General features: G+C 51.2%; 1 protein-coding gene across 11 annotated transcripts in view; it reads right to left on the bottom strand.

Moving 5' to 3' along the window:
• Positions 1-26,179, bottom strand: part of LOC111849733 (receptor-type tyrosine-protein phosphatase mu-like) — a 153,550-nt gene that overhangs the window by 69,262 nt on the left and 58,109 nt on the right. For all 11 annotated transcript variants that reach the window (XM_023822844.2, XM_023822845.2, XM_023822846.2 and 8 more), the window contains exons 3-7: positions 24,652-24,926; positions 20,960-21,038; positions 17,862-17,977; positions 16,593-16,767; positions 12,074-12,367 (exon numbers count right to left, since the gene is read on the bottom strand). In XM_023822844.2, the coding sequence (XP_023678612.1) occupies positions 12,074-12,367; positions 16,593-16,767; positions 17,862-17,977; positions 20,960-21,038; positions 24,652-24,926 (939 nt within the window). The remainder of the gene's footprint in view (positions 1-12,073; positions 12,368-16,592; positions 16,768-17,861; positions 17,978-20,959; positions 21,039-24,651; positions 24,927-26,179) is intronic.

Below are 26,179 nucleotides of genomic sequence, written 5' to 3'. Positions count from 1 at the left end.
CAGAGAGAGAGAAAGAGGGATACAGAGGTGTGTGTGCATGTAGGTATATAAAGAACACAAGCAGAGTGACCAACACACCGATCTGATGAAGACACCTTTCACAGTTAAACCACACAGCCCCCGCACTCCCACCTCCACAGCACCCCCCTAAATAGGCCGCTCTCTCCTGTCGGACCTACACATCACCACCTCGCGTGTCGGAACCATGACCAACTAATCATGACACACCAACCCCTCAGGCCACCCGCAATGGGCTGCAGTTACCAGCCCCATCCTACCACCACCCGTCAGCGACCAGGCGCTGGATGATCACTAAGGGCGGCCATGTTACACGCTCCTGTCCCGAGCTAACGAGCCACTGCATAATTGGGAATGAAGGGCCCATGATACAGCGGGAAGCCTTCAATAGAAAAGCCACACTTGCTTCTAAGCACCTCCAGTCCTGTCTTTGTCTTGACAGCCGCGACACCTTTGGGCGGAACTCAACCAGCGGAGATGTTCCGGAACCTTCCGGCTCGTGGTGCAGTTTGGACTGAACTTTCCCACTCTGAAATAGCACCCGAAAAAAAAAAAAAAAATGAGTGTGGCTTCTTGGGACTGTGAAACCGGATCGAAAAACAAAAACACAGCATCTTTAGCCTGCAGGACACCTTGAGCCCCAAGCTGAAGAGTGGGGGTGGGGATAACATGACAACCAGACAAAAGGCAGCAGACCTGAGGACTGGGGGGGTGACGTGCACATTTGATCTCCATCGCACTTTAATAAAGATAATTAAACAGCCACATGAGGCCCCAGAAGGTATTGTGAGACCTATCAGAAGATTAAAGAGACAGTGTGTATGAAGGATAAGAGCTGCCCCCCCCCCCCCCCCGTACTCAGCAGTCGCTAGCCTGGCCCTTGGGGTTCCTGCCCCTTGCCATACCAGTCTCACACACCCGTCACCCCTGCAGTCACTCTCTGCAGGTTCCCACCGGGCTCCACATTAAAGATCCAAGCGGAATCAGTCATGGTGAGGCACCAGTACTGGGGCCCGGCAGCTTACCTGACACAAAGACGCTTACAGCTTCACCCATTCAGGTTTACAAATGTACCCATGATTCCTGTGGAGCGGCTTTGGTGAAAAACCAGGCTCCAGGATATGACATCAGAAGCCCGTAGGGGCCATCGACCAAAACCTGAAGCCCATGTCGTCATGACTGTGGCTATTAACCAAGGGTGTTTATCAACATGTGCACTTTACTGTACTCCTGTTTCCACATACCGATTTAATGTCATCTTCCATTGCCGAAGTACCATTCCAATACTCAAGAACACAAGTACAGAGGACAGCAAAAATCCCCAGATGTCGTTCTTGCCCCACCCCAAATATCAAGTATACATCAGTTGCATCCTTGCCAAACGATAACAATCCCATGATTCATTTTGACCCAAGTTTATTCTTGGGAGGAAAGTTTTCAAGATCACTCTTGCCAAAAACACAAGTATGTTCTTTGCATTCCTGGTACTGATAAACATCCCCAGCCTACCTCCATTAACACCAGGCCACTCTCAGTCCCGCATTGTAGAGAAGGAATCTAGAAAAGCCATCCTTTGCACATCCAAAACAAAGGCAGCACTAGCGTTTCCTGCATCCTACTGACCAAACTTTGACCTTGGTGCAGTTTGTGACAACAAAAGCTTATAAAATCCAATGAATGGCTGTATACACAGAGACAAGAGTGTCAATAATTTACTGTCGCTGAATGAATCTCTGTTAAAATAAGGTTTTGAATGAATGTTTTGTCTCACAGCCAATGTAGCCAGTATGGGCATACAGACTCAAAACCAATATAAGCTTCAAATCAAGATATTTGATATTCATTTTACATTCCTTCTGATTCAAACACAACAACTGTACCTACCAAGAGTTACAGTTTTATCATTCAATAAACATAAAAGAAGTAATATTCAGGAAAAAGCTACCAGGGGTCCAGAACTTCACGAGAAGAATCGCTTGAGATTGTATGCACTATCAGTAGCTATGTGCAGTTTCAAAATTAAGTCCCTCCCCCCCACCACCGCTGAGAAAGCAAGAAGCGTTGGTCTAAAACAAATAACCAAGGACACAGAGCACACAAAGATAAGGAAAGGAAAGCGCTCTGTCGCCAAGCATCAAAGAGCGATAAACGCAGGAAAGCGAGCCGAGAGGACCGTGGAATCGAGATCAATTACTCACGCGATGCTTTCATATCAGCCAGGATGATAATATATTCACATCCTCACCTGGGAGTGAGCGTGTCACGTACAGGCGACCCGTCCCGCTGCTTCAGCATGGCTAGTTTTCACCCCTGCTTCCTTTGTATGGGGTCAGCAGCTATTAAAATAATTAACGGGTCTGAAAATGAAGCGTGGAGATGGAGGGATCCCCGTAAGCGGGGCGATCAGAGAGAGGGGGAGGCCGGGCCGTACTCCACAGTATAACTATTTACAAAAACGAGTGTTTTCGATCTCGGAGGCTCAACGATTGCTGCACAGAAGTAGGGAGGCGAAAAAAAGTCATCTGTCACACGTCGTCCCTCTTTACTCGCTACCTTTCAGGGGCAGAAGCGGAAAATGGGAGTTTTAAAAGCGTCTATTTCTGGAACTATCTGGCAACCGCACCCCGCGAGCGGCGGCCACACGGAAGGCCTGAGGGGGGGGGTGTGGGGTGGCCAGGCAGGGAAATCTAATTAGGTGGGGGGGGCAACTCGAAGTGTCAGGAGGCAGTAAAGTGTGAATTCAGAGGAGGCATGCCGGAGGAGGTGGGGGGTGGGTGGGCAGAAGCCACGATTCAGGGGTGACCGAGGAGGTGTCACGCTTTAAACTGCAGGAGACGGGCCAGATTATGCCCGTGCTGCCTTGGTGTCAGGACCCGGCCTGATGCATCTGAATAAACAGCGCCGGGCGGAATGGGACATTTTCCCCTTTAGGAAAATTAGATGGAGGGGGTGGGGGTTACTGTGTCACCACAGTAACCAGGAACGGAAATGGGAATGTGGTGCCTGTCTAACTGAAGATAGGTGGGGGTCGACGTGGAGGGACGAGGGTGAGGGTGGGGCTGGGACGTGGGACCCTGGGGCCCTCACACCCCCCGAAGGGCCGCGCCTACAAAGGAGCTACAGGATGCTGCCTGGCTCAGTACGCCTGCTGCTTAGCAGAGTTTCAATCAAGTTAACTGGGGGGTCATAACTGACTTCAGCGAAAATAAAAATATATATAGAGAATAAAAAATGAAGCAGGTAACAGGCCACACTTCAGTTAGAGGTCTGGCGTCGAGCAGCTGGGGATGGCAGTAAATCCCGCGGTGAAAGGGAAGGATCCCATTAAATCCCCAGCGGCCCTAAACGGGAAGGGGGGGGGGGCTGACACCTTGGAGCTGCAAGCCGTTACTCAGTGCAGCCTGGCGGTTTATTAACGGGGCCCACTTTATCTGACAGGGGCCCCCGTGGAAGCCAGCATACTCAGCGGGAAATTGAGACGGCTTGGGGACAGCACCATGGCCGAGCAAAGACTGGGGGTACTGGATGTTCTGCCTCTGTATCATCATCACCACCATCATCATCACCACTATGATCATCATCACCACTATTTTCATTATGATCATAATCATCACCACCATCACCACCACTATTATCATTATGATGATGATCATCATCAGCACCATCACCACTATCATCACCATCATCATCATCACCACCCCATCACCATCATCATCACCACACCATCATCATTATCATCATCATCACTATTATCATCGTCGTCACCATCATCAACACCACCCCATCACCAGACCATCATCACCACTATCTTCATCATCATAACCATCATCATCACATCATCGTCACCATCAAGATCACCACCATTATTACCACTATTATCATCATCGTCACCATCACCACTATTACCTTCATCATCACCATCATCATCATTACCATCAAGATCACCACCATCATCACTACTATCATCATCATTACCATCACCACCACTATTATAATCATCACCACCATCACCATCATCACATCACAGAGACATGGACATCAATGCCAGTCCATTACAATGTTACTATTGCTATATATCATGACAATATAAATATTGAAATATTTTTACTATATACTTATTATTCTTTCATACTATTACGCTTTTATTATGCTATTATGCTATATGTTTGTTTGTCTGCAAACAAAAGTACTATTGCTATATGGACAGGAACGTCCCCCTGAGATCAATACAGCTAATCTTATATTAATCATTATTATTATCACTATTATTATTTTCGGGATCGAGGGGACGGGCATGGATTTCGGTGTGACATTCCCTCATGCTCCCCGCAAACTGGACAGTCTCGTTACCTCACACGGTGGAAATATTATCGCCTTCCAGACCTCTACCAATGTAATTAAATGATTTTAATTTGACATTTAGACAGAACTATTAGCAGTTTCTTTTCCCCATCGTTGTGGGCTGACATTTAAATAGCAGCCCTCCGCTATCGGCACGCGATCGCCTCCGCTTAATCCGGACGGGCGGCGCGTCTAACCTTTATCGCGCAATTAGATAAGATTACGCGTGATACAATGGAGCGCGCAAAACAAACAGGCGAGTCCAGGCAAGGCGGCGGACGGCGGCAGGCGTTTACCAAAAGTGGGCGCCCTGCCCCCAGCGAGTTAAAGCACCCGAGGAGGGATCTCTGCCCCAGGGAAGGAGAATAATGGCATTAGTTTCGGATGAAGGAGAACAAATTGGCCGTGTCTGTAATAGACGCACTTTACCAGGCGGGAGCTGAGGCGGGGTTGGGGGGGGGAGTGAATGATCAGCCCCTGGGCGGCCATCATAGTTCACCAGAGTACCCCCACCCCCTGCCTGGCACATGCTCACAGCCTTTCCGGACCCGGGATAATTAGGACTAAAGGATTTCCTTCACTCCGCGTCAAAATGAGGCTGCAGGAGCCAGAGTTGCACAGCTTCAGCCCGAAAACGCCACTGCGGATCCCGCTGCCGCTTGAGAGCCTCTCAGCGGCACGGCGCTGTCCCCCCCCGAACGCCACCAACCCCCGCCGCTTGCCGCTTTATTACCACGTAATTCACTCGGCTTCTGCGACGCGTGGCCGTTATCACGCGCAATTTATTGTTTTTGAGACTCCGCAGAAAGCACTTCCCGCAATATCCAAAAAGCCGTGCGGGTAATAACGGGGTTCCCATCCCAGTCGAATTCCCCCGCGCGTCTTGCCGAAGCGCCCAATAATGATGGCTTTTTATAAGTGACAATCAAAACTCGATTACTTTCCCAGAGTGCTCTCCCGGACTGCGGCCCGCCCGCTCGGCCCGCCCGCTCACTCGGGGAGAGGCAGCCTGTAAATTTCCCTGACATTATATCTGTCCGGCACCCGAGACGTGTCCAGCCACTCGGAATTGCTTTATTGCCGCTTCTCCTTTGCAGAAACCTTGGGGGCGTCTGCCCTGTGTCTCCTATTTAATGCCTGAGTGTGTAAATGAGCAGGGACAAGCGTCTGCCCTCCCCCAGTGCCGGGTCAGTACGGGTTTTGTACCCCCACACAGCCCTACGAGAGTCCTTTCTGCTACAACGTCCACGTGGCTGTCAGCCCTTCAAAAAGCACAAATCCCACACCCTTCCGGAGCTCAGGGATCATGTCCCACATCCTTAATGATTCTCACCCGCACAGGGCACCATACTAAAATAGACAGGAAGCAAACACTAATGCTAAAATACTGCAATCAGGAAATAAAAAGGACTACCAGCACCTCTGACCAATTGAGTGTCAAGAGTCGGGGGGGGGGGGGGATGGTTGCTTTCTTACACAGATGATTCAGTATGATAAATATTTGCTTCTGTTGGCCATTTTTACCATCATCCTCTTCTAAAGGTCAACATCTCCCACAAGTACCCTTAAGAACACAGCGGGGAGGGCGGTGCAAATCAGGAAGTCGAACAGATAAAGTCGCCTTCGATAAAAAATAAAAAATGCCCATCTCCTCCCAGAGAAACTCCTATGACTACCCACCACTACCCCACGAAGTCAGGGCTGCGTCTCCCAGTCAGCGACAGAGAAATTCGGGCTTCCTAAGGAGGTGAGTGAGGGCCTCGCTGGCAATGACCCGGCTGATGAGCCGAACCGAAATGCTCCCTCTGCCCCAATCACCACGGTAACGTCTATGACTAAGAGGCTTGTGTAATTCAGGGGACAAGGAAAAATAAACAAAATAAAGCACTTGAGGTAATATTGTCTTCCCCCTCCCCCACTGCACAGGATGAGAGGGACTGACAATTTCCATCATTGGAGCAAGGATGATACACCAAGCAGGGGGGGGAGCGGCAAGTGGGGATGTTTGAGTGATGCATGCAACGGGATTAGATGGATGGCTGGACTGCTTTACTGGAGGGGGGGGGGGGTTAACTGTTAACTTTCTTAAAAGGCCTAAGTCACTGCATGATAAGATGACAACTTAAAGCCAACTTTAAGAGGTTCGAACGTCACCGATGCAGCTTTGGCTATGCAAGGGGCCAGATTCACAGCCAGTGACGCGTATGTTCACCCGGAGACTCCACAGACAGTGAAACAGGTCATATTTCACAGATAAATAACAACACGGGATTCACCCGCGATGTTCAGGAGACGGCTCTGCCCTGCATCTCATTTAGCAAAGCTACGGTGCAGCACACAGAGACGAGCGAAGGAGAAGATTACATGGGGGGGGGGGGGGGGGGGATAGGAAATTCAACCAGTATTTCAACAGGAGATTAAACAGAAAGAAATTACCATACAAATTATGTTTCAATCTGGCAAACGGAGAAGCTGAGCTCTAATCGCAGGCCGGGGAGGGGGCGCCCGGCGATACAGGACCAATTCAGGCCCATTAATGAGATGCGCGGCCCATAGGACCCGGTTTTCGGCGCCAGCCTTTCAGGACGTGCGGACAAAGGCGTCCCCCGACGACGGCCTGAGGAACATTCGCACAGTATGACAGATTAAACCAAACCGGGCTGGGGCAGGGCTATCAACAGGAAACATCAGATGTGCAGATTTACTTTGATGCCCCCCGGCTCTATGAGACCAGGAAGGGGAGCCGGGAACAGGTACGGGTGTGAGGGAGGGGAACGTGACGGATTAAACCGAACTGGGCCGGGGCAGGGCTATCAACGGGAAACATCAGATGGCACAGATTTACTTTGATGCCCCCCGGCTGCAAGAGACCACGAAGGGGAGCTGGGTACAGGTACGGACGTGAGGGAGGGGCATCCCGTAATAGTACTGAGAACGTGCTGCAAACGCCGAAGAGAGCAGGATTGCTGAATTATGGGAAGGGGGGGGCAATTAAATCCCTTCTGTGGCCCTGAGCATTTCATAGAGGCCAGCCTTCGACGAGCAGACGCGCTGGGGGATACTTTCTAAAAGAAAGTGGTGGTCAGCAGTCTGGCCAGATGATGTACGAGCCGCTCGGCACTCAGGTCCCTGGGGGCTGTCCCTGGAGTGCCAGGCTGTACACCACCTCGCTAACCAGTAACCACCTGAACACAGGGGCAACGTTTTCATTAAGCTATACTGAGGTGTGCGTATCACGCCATCCCAGTACATGATAATCAATAAAGCACCTTTGTATACAAAGGTCATAATAGTCCTCATATTTTCAAACCTGTGAGTGACACATGTCCAGCAGCACAGGCTAACAGGGCAGTCATGTTCCAGAGATGGAGGAAGTGAGTGAATGGGGATCATGGGAGTTGTAGTTCGATCTGTCACGTGGCGGCTGGGGTTCACGGTGCTTTATTCTCATCCCGTTCGAAAGCCTCATGCCCCATTTTGCTGGGGGTGGGGCTACTCAGGTGGCAACTACTGCCACAAGAATCCGTAAAAGGCGGTGATGATCGGGATAGCTTCCTGGCACGTTAAAGTAAAAGCACGGCGTGAATTTAGGAGTGGGATGTGACAAACGAGGATGTTTTCTGTCTGTCACTGGCATTTACCCCCCCCCAACAAACTGAGAGCTTGTAAGCTGTGGATACAAAAAGGGTCCAGTTCATGCAGATATGAGCGGGTGCTTTGCAGGGGAGTGGAGCTCTGACAGAGGACGCAGGTCCACAGATTTACAGGCAACGGCACACGTCGGTGTCTCTAAATCGATGTCGCTTATGATTTACGCGTCTCCTTGCCACCAGGCGTCAATTACAGCAGCCTGGTTTGGAGACAGATGTTGATAAGGGGCGTGTGAATCATTGCACGGCAAAAACGGGAAAAAGATGAGATACCCCCCCCCCCCCCCTACTTTCTATCCACTTTCGCCGCCATTCCTTTTCCATGGGAGAGAGACGTCGCCTTTCTCCAAGGTGACTTCTCGCATATTTTCTCTCCCCGTTTATATCCGATCTGAGATTTAGTGTTTCCTTTCCAGCTGGATCATCATATTTAATTTGCCTGCTGGGAGGAACGCAGCGAGGGAGGGAACAGACGCGCCCGGGGGAGAATTCCTGCAGGAAATCAGGATGTCTTTTCCTGTCCGCAGCCACCTCCGGTCACTCAGATGCAGGGAGAGGCTAGAGAAAATTCTGTGCAGGGATGATTCTAGGATTTCTTAAGGTGCGGGGCATAAGAGGGGCCATAATTCATACAGAAGGGCCAATCTTTCTTTAGGCAATGATATGTTTTCAATCGCCAATTGACAGACAGGGGGTGCTCTGAGGGCCAATCAGCTTTCAGCTGAGGCCCTGAAGCCCCACCCTGATGCCGTGTTACTGTTACTGAATCATGACGTCATCATATACTGTGGCGTTTCAGAGCATATGTATGACAGGTATCCTGTACAGCAGCATAAATAAAGCAGGCAGCTGGCTCTCGCTGCTGAAATCTCAGGGGGGATGCCTGTTGTACCCTAGGAGGGCAGGATGCTTGGAGAAATCGAAACAAATAACGTAATATGCCTCAGAGAAACGACAGCGGGAAAAAAAAAATACTCTGTATCATCAAGTGAGGTTAGCATGAGCGCCTCCCCGGGAAGGTAAACAGTGTGAGAGGAGCCGTGAGAAGGGAGAAAGGCGAGCAGGGAAATAAATGAAGTGGAAAGCTTTCAGGAGAGTGGAGTGGAGGCGGTGGATTAAGAAATGAGGAAAATGCAGGTTCCCTAATTGAAAAACGCCTCGATGGTCGTTTCCCTGCTCTCTGTGTTTATTAAATGACAATGAAGAAGCAGCCATTTGCACACGGGACCGGACAGGGGCAGTGGAGAGCCACAAGGGGGCGGGGCCCAAACACTCATATAAAGATAAACAAGTGACCCCGTCAGCCTGTCCAATTTCCCTCCCCATGGCCCCCACCGTCATGTCTTCCTGTCCGTGGGGTATAATTAGACCGGGAGAAACGTGTCTAACTTAATTTATCCAGCCGCACGCCGTTTTGTCCACCACGCACCCGAGCAGCCGCTCCTTCCGGAACCTTCTGCGCTGCCGGCACTTCCGCGCTTAGGGCACCTCTCTCTTCCCTCATGTTTATCCTGCCACCAAAACGGTTTCTGCACAAAAGTTTGCCATCTTCAGCGTCGGGGGACCGGACGAGAACTTGAAAGGATTTAAAACACACACAAGCGCACAGATACTAGAGCGCACACACACACACTCACGTGCGCACGAGCATAAACACACACGCACACAAACAGTGAGGCTCTTTAAGCATGTTATTTTTTTTTTAGCAGTGTCCTTGAGAAACACACAGCGCTTCGTTCCACTTCAAACTCAATACGATAAACAGCTTTTTTTTTTTGCGATGCTCCGGTAACCTTCCAGCATCAGACCAAGTTCAATTTATTCTGTGTTTTTCCTTGTGACAATGAAGCACTCTGCGTTTTCTTTTTTTTTTTCTCTTTTCAGGCCGATGCACATATAGAGCCTTCATTGAGAGAATACACACTCTCTCCGGGTCAGGTGGGTTGCAAACATGATTGGTGCTAGAAAGGAAGCATTTTAGGGGTGATACTTGAAAGGGGCAGGGTTATACGGTTAGAAAGGGAAGCCCCCCTCTCAGGCGCAGAGCGCAGACAGGAGGGCTAAGCGATAATGTGATAATACCATCGTATGTAAACTGCACCGATGCTCCAGCAGCCTGTCAGTTCCAACACTGCTTCAGCGCAGCTCGGAAAATGGGGGGGGGGGAAGAAAGCCACTTTGTCTTCAATTTCTGAAACACTTCGCTGCTGCATCCAATTTGGCACAAACGGATGGCAGGACCCACGGCGGCTTAACGCGCTCGGGACGGGATCGCGGCAGTCTGCTGAGCCACAGCTAATGGCTACGATGGCTGTCAGGCGCCTCCCGCCGTCTCTGGGAGAGCGTCTGCGGCACTGGGGCCGTCCTCTGATGTCAAAGAGCCACCGAGTCACTTACAGGGATACAAATCGATACGCTGATCCGATAAAGTGCATGTTTCGATATAATGTTTAATAAAAATGACACCCCTCAATATATCAGTCATGGTGTTCAGCGCTGATGGGTACCACAACTCCCAGAATGCACTACATTAATGGCACTGCTGTGGAAGGTTTTCTATTGGTTGGTTGATAATGTGTTAGAAGCCACCTCAGCACTCAGTGGAAGGTGACGGGTAGGGAGGACAGCAGGTGGGCGGCTGGTCGGTACAGTGGAGTATAGCAGGACTAATTTGGGCCCGGTGTTCCTGTCGAAAGAGTAAGACAGAGCCATCCCCGGGACAGCGAGGAGCATCCCTCCCAGAGCGGGGGAGCCTTTCAGACTCTCCACCGGGGCAGCGACCAGGCTGAGGGGCATCTTTGGGAGACGGACGCCCGGCTCCGATTACTAGATCCCAGCCTCAACGTCCCATCAAGCTCTAGAAGTTTCCAGAGCAAACAGTCCACCCTGGCCACCGGCTTCCCGGGGCTGTCACTGTTTGCCGGGATAAAAAAAAAGTCGTTAAAGCAGTAAACAAAGCTGTTGATGTGGTTAGAGGCGGGTGAGGAGCGAGGGAAGCAGACTGGACTGCAGCTGCATTATGCACCGTCGTGCGCTAATGGCTCACTTGGAGGCTCGGCTCTGCAGATAAACAAAACGCAAAAGTGATCAGGCAATGAGCAAAGACAATGTTTATCCTTGGAGGTGCTGGTCAGCACCGGTAACTGCAGTCGTTCGAAAATAGATCTCCATCCACTCGGATAATTATGAGGATAATCGCTCGCCATTCGCCTGCAGCTCAGGGCTCCAGCGTCATACGTGCTTGATAACTTCCCTGCCCTCCCAACAATCCCCCCCCGCCGACCACGTTCCCATTACTGGCTCATGCGGGGGACGCCGGCCCGTTACTCTCAGCATAGCGGCCGCAATTATGTAGCTGCAGCACCATCCTGGTGCGTCTCTCTGGGACTCGCCGGAGGATAGAGCTGAGATGACCCAGCATCAACAGCACACTGCCAAGGCCTTAAATGCTTTGATTTGTGGATTGTTTAAAGAAAAGGGAAAAAAAAAAAAACACTACCTTGGAGAAAGACAGTTAAAGACCTAATCTTAAGAAAAATATTTGCATATAAACTGTTAAACTTCTGAATGACCTTAGATGATCTTTTCATTATTTTTCTGGCACTTGACGTGGCCATACAGCTTTTCAACATGCCAACTATACATGTATATTCTCAATCATAAAGTGCTGTGATTACAAACATTGTAATATGACTGCAGACACCAGACTGATGCGAGTTTCTCCTTGACTATCGTATACAGAGAGCCACCCCTGGGGCAACAGAACGGCACTTCTACCATCCTGCCAGCACAAAACTCGAACCCTTCAGATGACTGTTTGAGAGGAGATCACGCTACGCATTGGTGGTAGCTACTGGTCAAACGTGGCCAAAAGCTTACGTGTCCCCTGTGAACAATTACCGGCGCCGGATGACCAACCTGGCACTGAGAGCACTGGGACAGGAGTAGGAAAGCATTCATCAAACTAATCACATGAGCTTTCGACCGAGGATATACAGGAAGGCCGCATCCATCGATCCACCCAACCATCCATTCAGTCAGCCCCACTCCCCCCCATGACTCACTGGCACACTTGGTCCTGGCTCTGAGCGGGGGGCCTGGAGCCCCAGTCCCCCCCTCCAGGGGCCGGGTCAGCAGGACGCTGATCTCGTACTCCGTGTCAGGGTCCAGGTGGCTGATCTTGTGGGTAGGCTGGTCTACAGGCTGCATGTCATACATGCTGCCTGAAATGGTGCGGTACTCCACCTCCCTGTCGATGATGGGCCCGTCGCCGTTGATGGAATTGGCGTTGAGCTGAATCCACAGGTAGGTGGCGCCCACGGCTGTGAGCTGGGGCGGTGCGATGGGCACCGGGGGCTCTGCAGGGCAAAACGAACCGCGAGGGTGTGAGGATCCGACTCTGCAGAGAAACTTAATTACATGGCAAACAAATTCAAACGTGAAGAGCTAATTAATTTCGCCAAGTCTTTTGTTTACTACGAAAAAAGGAAACGAACACTACTTACAGGACATAACTGATAAACAAAGCAATTAATATATTCTGATAGCGCCGTGAACTTACTGAACCGAAATATGCTCATCTGAGAGCGTACAAACTGCATAAAAATGATCCGGCTTAATGTAACATTCACTCTGACAGCCTGTAATGTTAAATCCTACACGCTGTATTTAAACAACTGTGTGATTAGCTCTGCACATAGCTATGGGGACAAGGCTGTTTGAAGCGCGAGGTCACGTTATGGAAGAGATGTTAGAGGTGACTAGCTAAACCAATTAATTTCCTGACCTCCATCAGTTTGAAATGCCGCTGAATTCATTACTTCCCACCCTAAGGTCTTGCAGCGTTTCTCTCGTGACCCATTTACTGAAAACTGCTACGCTGAGCTCTTTGTGTCTCTACAAAACTGTTTGATAATGACCCATTAAAGCTGAAAATCAATTAGGCGAATTCATACACATTAAACACACTCTCTCTGTTATGTAAATGATCCCACACCCCCTTGTCGAGCATGTAAATGATCTTTTGTTACTGTTCGCCGTTTTGTTTTGGATTTTTTCCCCCCACCCCTGGCAAACTTTCTTCCAGCTTTTGGAGCTGTTGAGGTCTCCTGTTCCATTGGTCAGACAGAGTTCTCTCTCTACTGCGGTCACCCAGCCCCCAAACGTCCTCGTCCCCACAACCGGCTGCCCGTCACTGGCAATGGAACCTCCATACTGTCCGGCTCTGGGTCGTCGGTAGAATCCCCGGGTGCTTTTTAATTAGCAGCGGATTAAGACAGCCCTTTGATTACATACCTGAGTAATTAAATCAGGGGAGTGAGACCTACAGTGATGGATAAAGAAAAAAAAACATGCAGAAAAATCCAGAAAAATATATTCTGGTCCCATATATAGGAAACTGCATGAATGCAAAGAGGAACCATCAAAAATGACAGCAGCACCAGTATTACCGCATTCAGGGAGGTAACAGGCCATTCACGTCGGCCCCTGGTTCAGCGGCCGTGAATCGATTCCCCACTCGTGTGTTTCTTAAATCGCCAAGCGTCTCGCCGAAATCCTATCGCCAAGGAATTTAATTTCTCCCCATTACCAGATCACATGAATCACAGACCTTAATCTTTTTTGCCATCATACACAAATTGCACATCAAACTCTGTTAGTCTCCCTGCTGAAGGTAGGCACATTTAGCTAAAAGCATAGATTACAGAATAATGCTATTAGCTGTTTGAATGTTTACAATTAGCCACCCCCCCACAGAAGCAAAATCATGGCGCCCCGCCTTCCTGGGTGAAGGTCAGGGAGCTGCAGATGGCCATCCCCGCCTGACCCCACCTAGCAGATCCCTAAATTCAGATTAGTCCTGCCCCCCGAGCCTTAAATCAAGCATCACCTCTCCTGAACTAGCTAATCTGGTGCCCTTCTCAGACACGCCTGCTTAAACAACCCTTTGGGGTGGGAGGGGCAGCGTCCAGAAATCTGGGCAGCGCGCCCACATACCAAGCATCCCCCCAGAGCAGCCGCTCCACGGCCAATCCCGCCCCCGCCGCCCCCTCAGCCCTTGCCAGACACGGTGAGAAGACCAAGACGGGTATCAGACACCTGAGACAAAACGGGAACAAAGGAATCTGCTGTTACGGTAATTGCTCAGTTCGATGCGAGTCGCCGGATTAGGCTGAGGTAAAGGCGCATGACGGCCGGCGATGTGTCGGGGGGGGGGGGGGTGAAGTGCTTTATCGGAGAGAGGGATGAGTCCGTGCAGAGTCACGCCCCCTCACTCTGCCACCATGTGCTTCAGAGAGACACAGTGGACTATTTGAGGACAGGCAGGCGATGGCTCCATTTTGGAGCGTTACTGTGGGTCGAAACACTGCATACCGACCAAAGTGCTCCTTGTGCCTTTTGGCCAAAGGCCTCCACATGAATTTGCTTTTTAGAAATTCTTTTCAGATTTTACCTGCCAAAGTAAGAGAATTCAAGCAAACTAACAGGAGCGCTCGAGGTCTTAGGAATCAGGGCAAATTAATAACTCTAAAGATACACAAAAGCCATTTGTAATTACATTGCTGGAACGCCTCCAGAACCCTTAAAAGAAACACCATCTCTGAGGATTTAGCAAACTTAACAAGCAATTCAAGACAAATGATAATAGTGCAGAAACCTTGTCTGGGTTTCTCTTTTTTGTTAGTAAACAAAAGATAAATTCAAGCTGAGAGTGGCTTTGCGGGAATGCTGGAGGCCTGTAATTGTGTGCCGGTCACTGGCAGTGGCAGACATCTCTGTGGCGAATTCCTTTTTGGGGAGGGGTTGGGACAGGGGGGTGTATGGGTGTGTCACATGTCCCTCTCTTGGCGTATATATTTAAATTCGCAGTTATGCGGGACAGAGCGGGCGTGCGAAGCCATCCGGGTTGGCACAGCTGCGGACAGAGCCGGGCTGGGGTCAGCCACATGGTGCTGACATAGCAGGAGGTCACAGGAGGGCAGCTGTTCTCCTTGCAGCACCTGCCGGTTGTGCCCCCCCCCCCCCCCCCAATCCAAGCCAGGACATCACATCAGACAGAGGAGTGCACACTTCCCCGAGGTCTGTTACGGCAGTCGTCAGGTGACCGGGACGGCAACGTGGCTGGGCATTGAACTCGCAATTGTCACACGTCAAGCCGGTTTAACTGCATGAGAATTTTTCAAAAAGAATCGCCACGTGGATTTCGAGAGAAGCGTCGACGTGTCCAGGGGTAACCGACGAAGGTTGTACTTCCTCTGCCCTGTTAATAAACGCCACTTGACAGAACAAACAGCGGGCATCTCGAACTGGCTCTGTGCGCATCGAGTGACATTAAAAGGATTAACGTGTGAGGGATGGGATGTGAGCCAGCTGGTCCCCAAAATGTAGCCGGAATCAGACCAGGAGGCGACCAGAGTCACGGCGATGCTCCTTGTAAACAAGCCCTGAGAGTTCCACTCCTCGGAAGGCTAGAGGTCACCTTCAGGGCCCTTGGGAATTGGCTGTGGCTCCGCCCACCTTCTGCAGCGATGCTGACATTGGCGCCACGGAGATGCGGAGCCCCACTAACAAACCATCAGCCGGGACGAGTAATTAGACGCGAGAAAAAGTACCCCAAAGCCCGAGACGGCCAGAAAGATTAAAAACACTCCCGCGAACATTTTTCATTAAAGGGAAGGAAAAAAGGGGGTGGGGGGGGGGGGCTGGAATGAAAAAAAAAAAAAAAAAAATCAAGAAGCCCCCAATTTAGCTGAATGTGGGGAATTAGGTGTCGCTGCAATTCATTCCAATTACAGCGTCTCGGAACAGCGAGGCCCGCGATTGCAATTTAAGTCATGAAATATAATCTGACACGGAAACGGAGGACATCAGCTGTCCCGCGATGATTTATCGGACGTGCTTAATCACACGGTGTAAACGTCACCCGTGGTAACCGCTGTGACGCGGCCTGTTGCTGGGAGGTGAGCGACGAACACGGGAGCGGTTACTGCGGCCGGCCGAATGGAGGGACGGCACCCGTGCGCGAGAGTGTGAGACGGCCTGCTGTCTGCCCAGACGGGATTAAACCTATCAATCACGCCGGGGCCGAGAGACAAAACTGCGGCCGGTAAATTCGATTCATAGCGCTGTGGGAAAATGGAGGCCCAGAAATATGGCCGGCCATTACTGCAGTCTGTGGGCTATTTGAAAATGAAGCCCTACAAGATTTAGGCAGAATATCCATCATAAATTCTTATAAAATGGCTGTAGGATCTGGCTTCCACTATCCGCGGAGGTTAAATGATACCAGCCGCATAACTTTCTGCACTCTTAACTTCTTTAGGTCGAGTTCTTTTTCGGTGAAGAGGCATGCACAACGAAGGGGAGGGGCCTCGGCCAAGGTAGGCCCAGGGGAGGGCATCATGGTGGCCTAGTTGAAATGACTTTATCCTGGGCCTGGGAATTATGCGGCGCAAACTGTCAGTCCGCTGTAACTGGACACCGCGACTCCGCGGCCCGAGCGAGGCCTGTACTCAAGCTTGACGGTCAGTGCGCTGTAACTGGACACCGCGACTCCGCGGCCCGAGCGAGGCCTGTACTCACGCTTGACGGTCAGTTCGCTGTAACTGGACACCCCGACTCCGCGGCCCGAGTGCACCGCACAACGGTAGCGGCCCGAGTCGCCCTTGGTGGTATTCTCCACGTCAAACATCACGATGAATTTGCGGTTGTTCCAGGGCTTCGTCGACTTCATTGGCGCCTCCCGACCGCCGATGCCCTGTACACGGGAGACAAACAGGATTCAGTTCTGGCCGAGGCGATTAAGGAGCTCTCCAGCAGAGGCCCGGGCGAAGATGTCCGGGGGGTCTGTCAGCTTCAAATGTCATTGTGTTTACGGTTGCCGGGAGAAATGCGGGTCCGCTTTATCACCGGGGCAACGCACAGAGGTCAGTGACGACTCGAAAAGAGGGAAATAAATCAATAAGCGCACAGAAGAAAACCCTCAACCACCTCCCCCCCAGATCAATATTTATCTTTATTTTACCATGTAAATAACTGAAGCGAAATCTCATTTCAAGACCCGGCTCCGGGACGTATGTGGGATGCTGTGATCAACGTAATCATGGGTTACATGCATGTTTTTGCATGTTAGTCTGAGCACACAGCCAGTCCCTGCAATAGAGCGCTGATCCATTCTTCTCCAGTGTACAAATGCTCACACACAGAGCACACGTGCACTAACACACACACACGCAAACACGTAAACACGCAAATGCACACACAAACACACTTGCACACACATAGACACGCACACACAAACACACTTGCACACACATAGACACGCACACACGCACACGCGCACACACACACACACACACACACACACACACGCAAATGCACACACAAACACAATTGCACACACAGACACGCACACACAAACACAGCCGTCTCCCAGCACCATAAGCAGATGGGGAACATTTATCCGTTAGAAACCATCCTGGATTACAGTTACCAGGGGACCCCCCCCCCTTAATGTTGGGGTTTTTATCTTCGGTGTTAATGAGGACGTGTTTGTTAACGTGACTGAGCATCTCAGACAGGATGGGGCTGCGTGACCCCGCCCCCCATCTTGGCGTCAGACGCTCATTGAGCCTCACAGACAGCCTGTCTCGAGGAACAGGGTCTCTGTGAGGCTGGGGGAGGCTTCTACCACAGGGTGTGTGTTGGGGGGGGGGGGTGGAGATGTCAAATAAGGCAGTTATGGGTTATGGGAGATGCGATTTCACTGTTAAGAAAGGCTGAATAATGCAGTACCATCTACGGGCACAGGAGCCTCGTTACGCAGCCAGGGGGCGAGAGCGAGAGGTTCACCTGCAGCCAGAGCCGGTAGCTGTCCTGATGGCGCCCGATGACGGTGCACTGGAAGGTGGCGCTCTGGCCCGCATTGACCTCCACACCCTTCATGTTCAGGAAATGAGGCGTGTTCACTGGGAAAAAGTAGAGCGAGAAGATGGTTACTATTCATCAGTGCGCCGGTGGGCGAGAGGATCGAACACGTCCGGCTCAAGGAGTAATGTTACCCAGAATGCAATGTGACACTCGGCTTAGTATTCCAGGCGAAAGACATTCTCCGGCCTCTTTAATTTGGGAATGTAGCCCCGCGTCCTTTTCCAACGCTCTCCTTCCCTGGGGGGAATTAACACCCCCCCATCTCGTCAAGGGCACGGACATGCTCTTCAGCTGCCTGCCCCCCCCCCCCACACTGATCGGACTCCCTTGCACTCCCAAACCCCATCTTGACAAAGCATTTCCTGCTTTTTGGGGTCCGTGTTTCAGTTTCCTGCAGACTCCGCCCTGTGAATGTCGCGCGACCTCCACCACGTCCCGGGGTCTCACGGCACGAACAGCACTTCCCCTCAGCGCCAACAGGCGATAAATAAAAGGGAAGCCAACAAGCCAGAGCAAATATTAATTAAGCAACAAATTAATATGTTCAGTTAATCCATTAGTTACATACACCCACGCATGCAGGGCAAATGATATTGTATTGTGAACAGATCACAGAAATCTAATTAAGGTATGGGGGGGCGGTGTATGGCTCAGTGGGATAGTACGCTCCTGTATGTGACCGGAAGGTCGCTGGTTCAAATCCCACAGTTAGTACATCAATTTCACTGCTTGGGCCCTGAGCACAGCCCATAACGCCCAACTGCTCTGGCCTCCATCAGACCCTGCATTCGCAAATCGTACGTCGCTTTGGATGTAAGGCTCTGCTAAATAAACTAAAATGTATTAAGGCCACAGCAGATGACTGCTGCATTATTGGAATCAAACATATATGATCTATTCTGCCTCAGGGCAGCATTAGTAACAGGGATATGGAGGTAAATGGCGAAAGACATTTAATAGAGCGGGACAACATGGTGGCCTTACACCCCCAGGGCTGGGGGGTGGCATGGTCAGATGGCAGCTCACAGTCCTAAGACACGCAGCTACATGAGTTTCTGGTTCTAATCTATTCATGGCATATGGTTGTGTGTATAAAGGTGCGCATGTGTGTCTGGGATGGATGGACGGATGGATAGTTAACATAGCATGATGACCCTCCATCATTAATCCAGCACATCACTACTTACAGTATATTCCTTGCCCATCCAGTGGGGGGTGATGAAAATTCTGCTTGTTGGAAGTTCCTCTGGCTTCAGAGCCAAACATGTATGCCCCCCCCCCAGCCAAACAGCTCCCTGGCTAATGGGACGACCAGGCAGCGTGCGGTTGTGGGTCAGCGTGCGGTTGTGGGTCAGCGTGCGGTTGTGGGTCAGCGCACGCCAGGCAGAACGCGGGGCTCTCGCTACCGTACGCTAATGAAGACGCACGGCCCGGCTTTTAATTACCCTCCGTGGGCCGCAGACAAAGTGGCCCATGCTGACCTTGATTAGATGCCCAGGATGGCACCTCCATCCCAGGCCGCACAGTGTGCTAGGCGAGCCCTGGAGATCCTTAATTGTTTTCTATTATCAAAGAAAGGGAAGGATCCTGCGCTCCTGGTGCAGCATGGAGAGACAGCAAAGCACATGCAGGATTTACTTTGGCTCAAGCCCTTCAGTGCACTTTATTACCGGCCTGCCCTCTCATCCCCACACAAATTTCTTATTTTATTTTTATTTCTATTCACCAAGAAGATAGATGGATTTATTTAATTTTTTACAATCTATGTCACAGAATAATAATGATAATTGATACTCTATTGAGCCCCATGGGGAAATTCTCTTTACGCCTCCCCCAACTTACTCTTTGTGGAGTAAGCTGTCCGTAAAGGGCAGCCACCTGTAGCGGCGCCCAGGGAGCTGGGGGTTAAGAGCCTTGCTCAAGGACCCGCAGACGTGCCGAGGCTGGGTTCGAACTGGCGACCTTCTGATTACAGACACACAGGCTAAGCCCAGTGAGCCACATGCCGTGCCACAATTTATCCATTATTCAGTATAAATTAGTTTTTTAAATCAGCAAAAAAGGTGACTTTTGAGGAACCAAGCTGGTATCTTTAGTATCTATGGACTCAACAGCACCATCCTACAGAGAGGGAGGAGCAAGGTCACATACCATCACAACCCCCCCCCCCCCCACTTGTTCCTGTAAGCTGTCCCCAGTGGAGTGGTCTGGGGGGGGGAGGGGGGAGACAAAGAAGTATAAGGTTCAGTCTTTAAGCAATTATTGATTAGCCATTAGTCTGTCGGCTACAGCAATATAGCTGTACCACGACTCAGAGATAAGCTGGATGCCCCCCACCCGAAGGGAACACTACGCACAGAACGAGAGATGGCAAAGCTCCCCCCCCCCCCCCCAGCTAATACACTCGAAGTGTCACTAAGAGCGCCCGGCGGGGAGAGGGTGGAGCTTAGAAGCGTGGTTTACAGCGTTTATTGTAAGACTGACGGCCGCTCGTGCTGTCGGCCGCACCGCGGAGCGTCTCGCGAACGAGGCGACGGGGGCGTGTCAGTCGCGGGCAGCCGCACCGCCTCAGCGCTGCTTCACATGGGTACCTGATCAGGGGGAAAGCGGGGAAATCAAAGTAGACAGGAGCTAAAGGACGAGAGGGCTGAGGCTTTGAAGCAGGGCAGCATGTGTTTTCATTATTATTATTATTATTGTTATTATTATTATTGAGGCTGGTTGGTTCTGCACGAATCAATATGCTCCTGCAGTATGACAATGAGAATCACTTGCCACCAAAGCAATATTCTTTTCCTGCGCACAATATATTCTGCAAGAAAGGCTGCAGGTGCAATGCACTCCAAGATTACAAGTACAGCGCACTCGACACACTCAATATCACGGCCCTTTTGTGCCACGGCAGGGAGCCCTGCGTGGAATTATGAGGCGACGAGGTCGGGCCGGGCAGGCCGGCGAGCCGATGGCAGAGCAGATCCCCGGCAGGCTGGTACGCTGCAAGCTGAAAAGTCTGAACTCACTGCATTGGTGGCCCTGGAGGATGATGTCCTTGATGGCGAGCAGGCCCCGCTTCCCCGAGGTCACCACTTCAAACACGACCTGCAGAGATGAAGGGGAAGGAGATAATGAGACAGGGATCACATGACCTGGGGTGTATTTGGATGTGGATCTAAACTTCCTATTAAAAACAAACGGGCAGCGACTGCTGTGGAGGAGAGAATGGAGAGTCAGTGGGGTCAAGGGGCTCATAATTTGTTTGCAGGAGAGTGCAAGAAGGCAGGGTGGCTGGGGTCACATGTCCCTATCTAGCCAATCAAAGGCCTCTCCTCTCCCAGAGAGACTCCACAGTGACATTGTGAAGAGTCCGCAAAAAGTGTGACAGTCGTCTCTGCTCTGCCTGGTTCGAAACGCGACCTACGTCTCAGGAAGCACCCGTCCATCCTTGGTGGGGGGGGAGGGTGGGGGGACCCTCTCTCCATTACAGGGCGTTTGCATCATTCTCGTCGACCGCCCCAGCCGATAAATTCTCCACGTTCACTTGTTTCCGCAGAAACGACGAAAACAACAGAAAAAAAAAAAACTCCTGACAAATCAGTTCTCACTCTCAGAACCGGCAGCGATCGAGAGAAGAGGAAGCGTTCGTCTTATCTAGGCGGAAACAACAGGCTCGAAAAGCCAGCCCCCTTCCACCAGTCGCACTGGCGGGGGGCCAGGATACAGTTTACACAACTCTGGGCCGATGACAGAAATGCAGCCTGATGTGCCCCACCCCCCCCACACACACACACACACACACACACACACACACAGGGGAAATGGTACAGTCCGAGCCAGACAAAAAGTGCAGAACCTGTCCTCACAAGCCATCCTCTCACCGGCGTGGAGGCTAACCCAGGATTCATAATCACATAGCTACGGCTTGGTGGTCACATGACCCCCCCCCCCCCCCCCCCAGTGGCATACTCATATGCCAAATCCCAGATCGGAGCCGAACCAACACAGTTGGCCATGAGGGGGCAGTGCACTGATCAGAACATCAGTCGTCGCACAAAGCAAGGGCGTGCCTCTCCCATCCGGCAGTTTGAACCCGACATTCCCAGGTTGATGCCCCCAGACGACACCTCCCACGTGTTCCCAGCAACCCCAGCTAGTCGCAGATGGCACGTCCCGAACTTAAACCCCGCATTCTGGCATCTGGCGAAACTCGCCGGGGGTCCGAGTGGACCGCGCGGCTGCGGGCACGGCAAGGAGGGGGGGGAGGGGGTTCCACAAAAACGCAAGCTAAACAGTTTGAGCACTAATTAATTAGCAGCCCAACCAGGGAGTCATGCTCAAGAAAGCAGAAGAACACACATCTGTGTGGGGCGTGCCCACGCCGGGCCGCTGGGCAGCGCCAGGGCTGCAGGCCACTGCCTCCTGTTCAAAGGCACACAGCTGTCAGCTGACAGAGGGCCCACTCAACTTCTACTCCCCTTTCGAACCTAAATAATGTTCATAGCGACATGCAGACACATCCAGAAGGAGGCGCTGGTGTATTAAGTAGAACGATACCTTTACCATAAACCATGAAAATCTGTCACTAGTTACACTTAACCACACCAAGACTAGCTATAACCAAATCAGAATATTCCCCTACCAGAGAATGTTACTTCTTTAGCATAATCTATTTATTCAGTGAAAGTTTGTGTTCTTATTGAATTTTTTTCTTCAGCTGCTTCAAGACTGCAGCATATTCCAACAATTTCAAGTAATTATACCAATATAAAAATATAAAACGATAACACAAAACCAAAAGGAACAATGCAAGATTTTTTTCCAGTTCAGGAGTGCAGCACCGAAGGACTGAGCTCATTCAGATGGATGTAACGTAATCAATTAAAACTTTTTGAAGGTAACCTGGCACCAAAGTAATTATCATAACTCACGGACTGTTTCACGTACAGGAAATAAAAAATAATCTAGTCCCTAATTACGAAATAAAGACAATGTAATCTGCAAGCACCAGGTGGTTTGATTTTGACAAACACTGTACTGTGCAATTACAGATACCTATAATTAGGTCTACATTGCTAATTAGGTATCATTTTCAAGATTACAGTTTCTCGTACTCAAACAGAAGAGTAATAAAAAAAAAAAATTTGATCAGCAGCCTCGGCAAATGATTCTCCGTGACGCAGATTCAGGAAGGATGCACAGATTGCCAAAGACAGACGGCCCCTTGTAGCCCCTGTGGCAGACGCCAGACAGCCCAACCCCCCCGCCCCGGGCACCCTGTGTGGGTGCGGGGGGTGTTGGGCCAGTGCGATGCTGCAGCTGGGCCCCTTTAACGAGGCCGTGGGCCTGGAGCCCAGCAGCCACACGACGTGCTGGGACACATCTGTGCTGCTGCAGTCACCCCAGTGGGGGTGGGGCCTGGGATGGGGGTGGGACTTAGGAAAGGGGCGGGGCTGAGGGAGATTGGGCCTTTCTGGCCACATGGCTAATCCCGCTGCTTTTTTTTTTTTTTAAAGCTGGAACAATGAAAGATTTTCTTCTTAAATACACACTGGAATGAGCCCAGCAAAGCCCCCAAGAGCAGCTCTCAAGGACCAATTTATGACGTCAGGGTTTACATTCTTAACAGATTTGCAGCTTCCCTCTTAACATATCGACCATCAAGCGCTTTTCAGGTCCCCCCCGCCCCCACACCCAAGCCTCCCCACCACATAAATCCAAACTAAAATAAGTCTCGCTGAGAGATGCCCGGCTTTACACCAGATCCTGGACGTGTCCCACCGCCGGCACTCCCTACCTTGGAGAGGGGAGGTACCCCCCCACCCCCCCCCCCACATCGCTGGAGCCATCCTCACCGCCATGCGGCAAAAACAGTGCAAACCCTTATGCCATCTTTACAATGAATTAATTGCATTCTGTCTAGAACAATCTTAAAAATGCTCCGCCGCTGTTCAGGAAACAGGAGGCATGCTGTCCAGGGCGGCCATCGGAGAACGCGCGGAACCCACCCCTGCTTTGTTCCTTTAATTGCATTCCCTTTCTGGAAACTTCTCCAGCTCCAGCTCTCTCATTAGCCATGAGAGTTCTTAAAAAAAAAAAAAAAAAAAAACACTGCCCAGGCTTTGCTCCCTTCCACTTTCCAACAGCCATGCTACGAGTATGCCCCCCCCCCCAACACACTCACACAGACACACACCTGTTCTCATGCAGAGGGCCATAATGAAATAACTCCCAGGCTCACAGGAGGCCAATTTTTTATTGGAAGGCAAACGGGACGTCTCTGTCAAATAATATCCAGTCCCCAGGAGAAACAGAGGTAAGGAGAGCGAAAATCAGGCAGGTGTCAAATCACCCTTCCCAGACTCCTTTGCTGTACATTGTCAGGTGCGAACGCGTGTTCAGAAAAGACACTAATTAGGGAGAGGTTCTGATGTCTCTGACAGGAAGTAACTTCTTCCTACAGTCACTTTGCATCACAGTCACACCGAAGATAGTCTGAAGGTACCACACAGGACAGACCCCAGGGAGGAGCTCACAGGAGCTGCTGATACGGGTTCCACCTGAAGAAGCTGTTGCTGCTCTTCATTTTCCCCGGATTCCTGGTCCATGATCTACTGATAGATCTCTAAAAAAAAAAACCGTCACGGGGTTTTCGAACGAATACCAGAATTAGCCGGCGAAGCTGACGTGCGCTGAGGTTTCGAGTGGCAATTCTCACCTGGTAGAACTTGGGCCAGAAGGTGCTGACAGCCAGCTCGAGCTGGCCCCAGGTCCGAGAGGCTGGTCCCGAGGAGTTCCACACGGGGAAGCCCAGCGGGCTGTTGTTCTCCTTGACGTAGATGTTGAGCTGGCCCGGCACGGTGCCCTCCCAGCCTGACACGAAGTACTGCAAGATGAGGCAGTGGGTGTCATTCTCGCGCAGCTGGGGCATCAGGAGGTGGGCCTTCTGTCCCGCTGACCGGCCGGAGGCGTTCACCATCATGAAGGCGGATCCTGAGGGACGAGACAGGAACACGGCAAGGCTTAACGGCATCTCTCACCGAGCGGAGATCCAAACGGAGATCGCCAATTAAACTGCAGTTCGGCGGGCTTCAGGCACAGGAGAACGGCGGTCTAATTGGGGACACATTCCCCTGACAGATGGGCCCCGCTTCTGGGGGACTCTCACAGAGATTGTGCCCCCCACGGATAACTAAGTATCCTTATTTTTCCCCTAATTAGGTGCAACTTACTGAAACTTGGGTCCATCAATGGAGGAGATTGCTCCTGATGGTCCAGGAAGTTAGCACAGGTACCGACCAGGAAGCACCGCTGAATATGAAGCCAGCATAATTACCAGCAAACGCCCCGTCTTTATTCTGTGTTCGTCGCCACCAGAAAACTAACTGGAAGTCATGCGCGAGCTCAGTTAGCGCCCTGGATTCGGATGCGTGGACATAACAGAAACAGAAAGTTTAGAAAGGCTACGGTGCTTTTCTAAAGTCCTCATACACACAGATATGAAGCAATCACGACATCAGATTCACTGCAGGCTATTTTGAGACCTGCTCTGGGGGGGGGGACGACGACTGTGCCATGGGAAGGCCTCTGATGAACTGTGAGTGGGAATGAGGCACAGGTGTAGCGGCTGAATGGACTAAACGACCCCCCCCGCCAGCCGCATTAAATAGCCCATAATCTGTCCAACCGCCACACCTATGGCTTTGGCTCAGATCCCACAATGGCTCAGGGGGTCTCTGCATGGGGGGCATGAGGCCCCAGACAAGCCCTGCCCAACATCTTCCTCACGCCAGGGACAAAAAGAACCTCAGACAGTCTCACTCTGTGACTCCCCCCCCCATCATGCATGACAGAAGTCCACTTCACAGAGGAACTTCATGGGGCACACTCCTGCACACGGCGTCGTAACTCGCTAAGACCGTGGGCAGGGTGGGGGTCCCGCTATCCCAGGGCACACTAATGAGTGCGGCCGCGCTCACTTTCTGCCCCCCACCCCCCTTTTCATTCTGCGGCGGGAGACATGCTTGCATTCCTCAGCAAACCTCCAACCAGGGCAGACCGGTCCCCTCAGAAACGGCACGTACCACGCCAGTCACCAAGGGGGGGGGCTGCCTTATTTCATTATGGTAGCGTCCACGGCTGAACTTCTAATAACGTCACAAAAAAAAATCAGAAATAATGCTGACTAACAATGAACCCATCAAATCGACAATTCGGCTGAGAATGTCCCCCGCGTGAATCCCAGC

This window comes from Paramormyrops kingsleyae, chromosome 4 (genome assembly GCF_048594095.1).
Source record: "Paramormyrops kingsleyae isolate MSU_618 chromosome 4, PKINGS_0.4, whole genome shotgun sequence".
Taxonomy (NCBI): Eukaryota; Metazoa; Chordata; class Actinopteri; order Osteoglossiformes; family Mormyridae; genus Paramormyrops; species Paramormyrops kingsleyae.
The sequence above is the reverse complement of the archived record's forward strand: the minus strand, read 5'-3'. Positions and strand labels throughout refer to the sequence as shown.